This window comes from Oryx dammah, unplaced genomic scaffold (assembly GCF_014754425.2).
Source record: "Oryx dammah isolate SB20612 unplaced genomic scaffold, SCBI_Odam_1.1 HiC_scaffold_541, whole genome shotgun sequence".
Lineage (NCBI taxonomy): Eukaryota > Metazoa > Chordata > Mammalia > Artiodactyla > Bovidae > Oryx > Oryx dammah.
In genome coordinates, this window is record NW_024070700.1 from 2,493 (window position 1) to 10,608 (window position 8,116).

Below are 8,116 nucleotides of genomic sequence, written 5' to 3' on the forward strand. Positions count from 1 at the left end.
TTAGCTGCATGTGTATTTATTTACAGTCATAACCCTGGTGGACTGCAGCTTCCGTCTTCGTTGGGAATGAGTTCGTTATGAGCCAGGGTTCGGTCGGTGACCATAGCCTGTTTGCTCCCCCATTGGGAGTGGGGGGGAGCGGAGCCCGGAGGACACAGTGGGGAGGGCTGCCCCCACAGCTGCACCGTAGGTCTGTTTTAATTCAACTGTATTTAATTTGTTTCTAAATTAAAAGTCAACTATGGTTTTTAACTGTCTTAACCCTCCTCCGCCCTGCCTGCTTCCTCATCGCTTAAGCGTCCCACCTGTACTGTGAGACGGCCCTCTGGATGCTCCCTGCTCCAGGCACGGCATGGGCCCCGAAAGCCTTGGGGTCACCTCCCGAGAGGATGCGAACACACAAAGCCGGGGCGCTCTGGACGCCGTCCGCACCAGGAGGCGGACGCGGGCGGCATCAGAACGGCCTCCGGGCAGAGGCGCAGAGACGGGGATCCAGGGCAGAGCGCTCCGTCAGCAGGAGGCGCCTGGCAGACAGGCCCTGAGGGCAGCTGACTGGGGGAGGGGTGTCAGACATGCGAGCAGGGACACCGGACAGGCAGCCTGGGAGTGGGAGGAGGGGCTGCCAGAGGTTCAGGGCAGAGGGTGGACTCGGTCCAGCCAGCCTTCTAGAAGGATCGCTTGCCTCCTGTGCTCTGCACGAACAGGATCCGGGCAGACGGCCGGAGACCACCGCGGGTCGGGCGAGGTGGGTCAGGTCTGGGCTCACGGCAGGGCGAGCTGCTGGGCCGGGTGCAGGATTTGAGAGGAGCTGAGGAGAGTTGGCTCGCTGGAAAAGACTCTGATGCTGGGAGGGATTGGGGGCAGGAGGAGAAGGGACGACAGAGGATGAGATGGCTGGATGGCATCTCCGGCTCGATGGACGTGAGTCTGAGTGAACTCTCGGAGTTGGTGATAGACAGGGAGGCCTGGTGGGCTGTGATTCATGGGGTTGCAAAGAGTCAGACACGACTGAGCAACTGAACTGAACTGAACTGAGGAGAGCCAGACGGAGCAGAGAGCTTTGTCTACCGCTCTGGGCAGACTGCAGGGGTCCACACAGCGATGGCAGTGTGGGCTCGTGTGACTGTCGTACACTCACAGGGGAGGTGAGCGGCCAGCGGCTGGAGCCCCTGGAGCTCAGCCGGGGATGCACGCTGCAGAGAACAAGACTGAAGGCTGTTGACAAGCCCCGTGTACACAGCCTCCACAGCAAGTACGGACAGAGGGGGAGGAGGCCTGGGAGAGCCTGAGATGCCCAGCACTTCCAGGCTGGGTGAGCCGGAAGGCGCGTCCTGCCTAGGTGCTTGGACAGACAAGCTGGGGTCGCCGGGCAGGGAAGTCAGGAAGACAGGTGGAGCCAGGGACCTTGCCCAGGAAGGGCTGCGTGTCAGGTGGCATGGGGCCATGCAGGGCGTGCTCACTGCAGACCCCAGGTGCACCCGGCTGGACACACGCCCACGGGCCTCGTTGGGCCCGGCTGGGGCCTCGGCTCCTGGCGCTCAGCTCCGAGCTTCCCGCGGAACGCGGGGCAGGAAGGGCTGGTTAGTTTGGACGAGATCAGGACGTGCTCTAGATACCTCCTGGCCAACCAGCCACGGCCCACAGGTTCGCTTCAGTGAGCTCCACCGTCAGCCTCCAACAGGACTACGGGGTTCAGCCCGCCGCGACCATCTGCCCTTGACCCGGCTCATGGGCCCGGGGGCGGCACACCAGTGCCCCCAGCAGACCCAAGCCGTGTCCCACTCCGGGGAGGAATCTGCCCTTGGACTGGGGCTGCTGCAGAAGAGCCTCCGTTGGCAGCAGAGGAATCCAGGTCCATGAGGATGCACGCCCACAGGCACAGCTGCCCCCTGCCTGCCAGACGGTCTGCGTCCCCCACCAGCTGGGCTGACTCTGTGCCCAGCACCACAAGCCCGCGTCTCAGCTCCCCACACAGAGACCGGGTCAGAGACACACTGCCAAGCAGGCCTGGACTCAACTCTGTGGCTTTATTGCAACTCAGGGCAGCGAATCAGAGCCCCACAGAGGACTCCCCTCTGGGCACACCCCAGGGTCTGGATGGACAGGTGGGAGGAGGCTGCCCGCCCCCCCCAACCATTTCCCAGAGCAGCGGCCTTTCCTCTCAGCAGATGCTTCCTCACGAGGAGCGGGGAGGGAACACGGGAGGTGAGGCTCGACTCTCAGACGCTCAGACCCCTGGGGGGCGCAGAGGAGGCCGCTGGCTCTGCACCGCACCGGCATCCTCCCAGGATGGCAGAGAGGCCTGGGCAGGTCGTGAAGGGTCAGCGGGCTCCCCCCACCCTCCACGGACAGTGACGTGCCCCCCAGCTCACAGCCGGGGCCACAGAGACGAGGGCATGGCCAGGCCGGGGACAGAGGAGCAAACACTCAGGAGCCGGGCCCCACTGGCCCCCACGGTGAACCGTCCCCATCTGGCCTAGGGGAGCGGGGAGGCGCTCCAGGAGGGAGGGCCCCTCGCCCCCTCCTCGCGCCTCCCGTCCTGCAGGGCGAGGGTCAACTGCAGCCGCAGGCAGACTCCCGAGGGCAGATGGAGCGGGCACAGGCCGGTCAGTGGTCAGCGGGGTCGCGGGCCTGGGCGGCTCAGTGCACGTACTCGTGCTGGCCCAGGTTGGGCGTGTCCACAAACTGGATTATCCGTTGCGCCATCTTCTCCTCAAAGATGATGATCTGGGGGAGATGGCCAGACTGTCTCTGGGCGGAACGTCTGTCCTCTCTCACCCACCCAGGCCTCCCGGGAAACGCGGCGGGGCAGGGAGGACGGGGCTGAGGAGGGGTCCCGGGGGACGAGCCCCCACCTTATTTAAGCCTACGTCCAGCCAGACGCCTGGGAGGTAGAGGGTCTCCTGGGGCCCGATGTTCCAGTAGCGGCCGAGGTTCTGGTTGTTGATGAACACAACCCCCTTTTCCCAGCCCTACGAGAAGCGGAGGGACGCATCACTTAGCTGAATTCAGAGTGACAGGGGCTCTTAGCTGCTGAGGGACCAGCCAGGACTGCCCCCAGCCTGCAGCTGCCCCCGCAGGGCACCCGGCTCAGACTGGACCCCCAGTCCTGGCCCCGAGAAGCCCAGCCGGTGCTCTCCACCAGAGAGGCCACGATGGAGAGCCTGTGGGCACACGCGGTGCGCACACCCCGGCGGGAGTTACACACCTCCAGCTTCACAAAGGTGTCGTAGGGGGAGTCCGAGACAGACAGGGCTCCCAGGAAGAACGCAGGGAACACGGGCTCTTCCGTCAGAGGTTTCCACTTGTCTGCAGTGAACCTGCAGGCAGACAGACAGGGAAGGGCCCTTTGCGGGTCGCCTGTGTCCAGAGCCCACGCCTGCCCTGTGGCCCGCAGCGATGGTTGGGGAGAGGGTCCCAGGGACCCCGGGGCAGGGCGGGGGCAAGGACGGCAGCCTCTTCTGCCCTCAGCTGGCACAGGGCGGGACAGACCTCTGCAGGAAGCTCCTGTCCATCTCCAGGCTGTAGGTTCTGAATTTTTTCAGGGGAGAGTCGTTCAGATAGACGCTTCCAATGATACCTGTGGGAAGGGGGCAGGGCTGAGCGAGAAGGGCGGACAGGGGCCCAGCAGGCCAGGCACATACATGGACAGCTTCCGGAAAGCTCCAGAAAAGACTTCCCCGGAGAGGCCAGCTCCCCAGGGGGCTCTTCACGCGAATTCCTCCCCTGCCATCCCAAAGCCCTGCGAGCCAGCAGACGGAGTCTGCCAGCCCCAGGCTTCCGGGCCTTCTGGGGGGCGCCTGGGGTGGCGTCTGTCTCTGGGCCTTCTGAGGGGGGCCGGGGTGGCGTCTGTCTCTGGGTCTTCTGGTGGGGGGGTGCCCGGGGTGGCTCTGAGGGGGCACCCAGGGTGGGGTCTGTCTCTGGGCCTTCGGAGGGGGGCCAGGGTGGCGTCTATCTCTGGGCCTTCTGGGGGGCACTCCCTTTGGGGTGGAGGCTTTCAACAGGAAAGGAGACTCAGATGACAGGTTTGACGGGGTGTCTCAGCCTGCAGCTACTGAGGTCAGTGTTTTGCAGCCCAGATGGGGCAGACCAGTGACCCGGCCAGGGACCCCAGAGGATGGGGGAGCAGGGGAGGCCAGGGCTGCAAGCCCCTCAGGGGGGCCCCGAGGGTCTGGGGAGGGGAGGGGTGTCCTAGGACCCAGGTGCCCCAGTCTGATCACATCGCTTCCTCAAGGTGACTGAGGCGACCCTGCCTGGGGAGGGTTCTCATCCAGCTCCTATCTCAGACTGCATGAAACCCCCCGGGTTTGAAAGATAACAAGAGAGAGAAGGTTCAGAAAGCCCCCAAGACTCACCCCTCCAGGGGGACCCCAGGACTCACCCCTCCAGGGGGACCCCAAGACTCACCCCTCCAGGGGGACCCCAGGACTCACCCCTCCAGGGGCTCCCAGGAATCCCCATCCAGCTGGGAGCCCCTCCCTGGCGCAGCCCCGCGCCCCGTGGCGCTCCTGTGGGGAAGGCCAGGTGGCGGCGCCGAGACCCACCTTTGCGCTGCTGGTCGATGCTGTCCCCGTAGTTGACTCTCCCGCAGTTCTCCACCAGGATCCTCAGCGTCGTGAACCCCTGTGGGCAGCACAGGACACCCTGAGGAAGCCCCAGCCGCCCCTCGGGGTTTCTCGGTGGCGCCCCAATTCTCCCTGAACTCTGAACACGGGACAGGGTCCCTGATCACAGAGCCACACCCACCCCAGCTGTGTGGCGACCCCCAGTCCCAGCCCCCTTCCGGCCCCCGGCCCGGACAAACCTGGACCACGGGGATGACGATCGTATTCTTCTTGTAGTCGAGGATCCCCAGGAAGAAGGTGTTCAGGAACACCTGCCCAAGGAGCAGGCACAGCCCACAGCGTCAGCGGGGGGCCTGGGGGTCCCACCGGGTACGCAGAGGGGAGGGCCCGGGGGCGGGGAGGGAATGGAGGCCGCGGTGTGGGGCCATCTCCACACGTGGGAGCGTCTGGGTGCGGGGTTGGCCCTACCTGTCCCCGGTCACGCACAAGGGCAGTGAGGACGCCGGACGCAGTGATGGTGGTCTCGTACAGCGTGTACCCGAAGGACTGCCCGCTGCCCCCATTGATCGGGAGGCCCTCCATGTTGACCGGGTGCTCCGAGGTGACCGGCTACATGGACAGGAGACGGGCGTGAGGCTGACGAAAGAGGGCCCCTCGTCTTCCGGGGTGCGGGGCGCAGGAAAGGGGTGGCCTCACGGGGTCAGCACGCGGAGCGTGGCGAGGACGACCGCTCTCTATTTGCTGTCACTCAGGCAGGCGCCACAGTCCTGCCCGATTCCTCATCAGGGTCCGGGGGCGGGACAGAGGGAAGCTGAGCACAGGGGCCTGGGGCTCGAGGTGGACCTCGCCTCGGCCCCCTTGCTCCTCCGTGCTCCTCCTCTGGCTCCCTGCATCCATCCCCCCTCCTCCTCCTGTCTGCCTGTCTTCTGCACTCTGAGCTGAGGCTGGGGTGGAGCCCCATGGAGACTGGTTCTCTTCGTCCTCCAGCTCAGCAGCTCCAGGAAGCTCAGAGCGTCTGTGGGCCGAGCCGTGGCAGGGGGTGAGGCCCTGAGCCCAGGGCCTAGCTTGCACTCACCATCTCCAGGAAGTTCAGGGCATCCCACAGGGACACGTAGAAAGCTGGTGTCACCGGGTCATACGCCCTCTTGGGAAGAAGGTCAGGCGGGATGGGAAGAGGGGCCCCTGCACCACAAACAGACGACGGGACATCCCCAAAGGACCCTGACAGTCACTGCACCCCCAGCCACCACCAGCCCCAGCTCCTGCCCACACCCAGCAGAACACGCCACTGCCAGCCACACAGAGAACCCTCCAGGAAGATGGGGGCTGCACAGGGCTTGCTTTTCACACCCTTCAAAACATAGACACCTGTGAGGAGGTGACGCTGGCAAGACCCCTACTCAGGTGACGACGGTCACTCAGACTTCCCTGTCCTTCCTAGGAAGTTCCTACACAGGGAGGTGGGGTGGGGAGGGAGGAATGTGGGGTGAGGGAGGATGGTGGCAGGACGGGGAGGACGATGTGGGAGGAGGGGAGGACAGGGGAAGACAGAGGGAGGAGGGGAGGACGATGCGGGAGAAGGAGGATGGAGGAGGGGAGGACAATGTGGGAGGAGGGGAGGAAGGGGGAGGAGGGGGAGGATGAGGGGGGAGGGGAGGACAGGGGGAGGAGGGGGAGGACGGTGCGCGGGACGGAGGTGTGGGAGGATGGTGAGGGGGAAGGGGAGGAAGCCAGTTTCCTGAGGTCTCAGAGCAGTGGCCAGCGCGCAGGTACCTGCCATGGAGCCAAAGAATTCCCGGAGCTTCGTGTACTTGGCCGTGTAGTCCCCGGCCTCCGTCAGCACCGCATCATAGTCTGCGAGACACCAGACAGGTCCCGGGCATCAGGCCCCATCGTGGGAGGAGGCGGGCTCAGCAGTAGGCTCCTCGTCCCAGCAACGCCGCAGGCAAGATGCTCGACGTGAGCCGCCGGTCAGCCAGACCACCACACTCGCGGAACACGTGAACAGAGCCTCCAGGCCCCTCTTGGCAGGCGGGAGGGCACAGTCACCCCATCTCCAGGCCCTGAGGAGGGGTAGGGGCTGTCCCCAAGAGCCACTCCTCCTGGCCTGGGCTGTGCTTCCTTCCCCAGCCAACTGGTCTCCTACACCCTGGAAGCTTCGGTGATGGTCCGAACAAATCCTCGCCTTCACGTGGGAGGTGCCAGCCGCTGTCCCCGAGGGATGCCCCTGGAGTGCCCGGGAGTGCTGTGCGTGCCCTGTCGGGGATACGCACCATAGCTAGTGACATCAGGCTTGTAGTCCTGGAAGTGCATGGCTCCTCCGATGAAGCCGAAGTTGGTGCCCCCGTGGAACATGTACAGGTTGATGGACGAACCAGCTTCGACGATGGCTGACACCGTGTTCAAGACCTCTGCGGGGAGGGGCGTTTCATGGCCGAGCGGTCACGAGCCCTGAGCCCCTGGGAGGCCCCTCACCGCTCTGGCCCGTGGCTTCCCTGAACCCAGCTGCAGTCCGTGGCCAGAGGCCCCGAGTCCAGAGCTCGGCTTTCAGCGGCTTTCAGTTCCCAGACGAGTCTGCCTGGGGCCAGGCTGCAGCCAGGCCGCAATCCCACCCCCTGCCCAGGGGGCTTCGCCTGGTGCTCACCTGGAGGACCTGATTAGAGGCAAGGTCTGAGCGCGCCCCGGCCCCACCCAGGCTGGAGAACGAGCCCGCCACACACACAGGATCCGTGGACGAGTAACATGCACGGTTAATGAACATCACACACAGTTTAAAATGCCTATACTGGCTGAAGGGAAAGAGCTGAACAAGGCGCTGCTGTGTAGTCCCTGAGTCATGTCTGCCTCTCTGCAACCCAGGGAGCTACAGTCCACCAGGCTCCTCTGTCCACGGGCTCTCCAGGCAGCAGCCCTGGAGCGGGTCACCATTTCCTCCTCCAGGGGATTTTCTGGACCCAGCGATGGAACCACGTCTCCTGCACTGCAGGCAGATTCTTTACCACTGAGCCACAGGGAGCCAAGCAAGGCTCCTGTCAGGTAGCAAATGTTACCATTATTGATTAGTAACACTGGCTGTTGATGAATCTGGGAGGAATGGACATCTTTGACAGCCCTCTTCCTGGAGAAGATCATGCCCGCGTGAAGGAAGCAGTGCCAGCTGGGGCTTCACCCCAGGGAAACGGCAGGTGCGCCCGGCTGACGTGCAGGGAGGCTGGCCGCAACGCGGTCCGTGAGCACAGACCCTGGGCCTCCTGCATTCCTGGCACGTTCTTTGCTGAGCCACCAGCAAAGCCCAGAAGCACCCAGGTCTTCAAAACGAGAGGGTGTGGGGGGCGGTCTCTGCATACTCAAGAGCAGTGGGGGCGTCCACATCTCACAGCACAGGAAGCCGGGCTTCTGGGCCTCTCACATCTGGCCACACCCACCCACACCTGCCCACACCCACTCACACCTGCCTGCACTGCCCCACTCACCCGTACCTGCCCACACCTGCACACACCTGCTCACACCTGCCCACACCCTCCCACACCCACTCACACCCGCCCACACAT

At 64.6% G+C, this 8,116-nt stretch overlaps 1 protein-coding gene across 2 annotated transcripts; it reads right to left on the reverse strand.

The window, feature by feature from the left end:
• Positions 1 to 2,006: 2,006 nt before the first annotated feature.
• LOC120859311 (beta-galactosidase-1-like protein 2) lies at positions 2,007 to 7,349 on the reverse strand. 2 transcript variants are annotated; one of them, XM_040235458.1, is made up of 10 exons: positions 6,839 to 7,349; positions 6,339 to 6,419; positions 5,641 to 5,747; positions 5,034 to 5,174; positions 4,805 to 4,876; positions 4,545 to 4,623; positions 3,493 to 3,580; positions 3,209 to 3,320; positions 2,856 to 2,972; positions 2,007 to 2,727 (listed from the first exon to the last, which is right to left on the reverse strand). In XM_040235458.1, the coding sequence occupies exons 1-10, from the start codon at positions 6,918 to 6,920 to the stop codon at positions 2,641 to 2,643; spliced, it is 966 nt and encodes a 321-aa protein (XP_040091392.1). In that variant the 5' UTR covers positions 6,921 to 7,349; the 3' UTR covers positions 2,007 to 2,640. The 2 variants fall into 2 exon arrangements, with proteins under 2 accessions (XP_040091392.1, XP_040091393.1); XM_040235459.1 differs by lacking the exon at positions 4,805 to 4,876 and having other exon boundaries at positions 2,453 to 2,727.
• Positions 7,350 to 8,116: the final 767 nt, after the last annotated feature.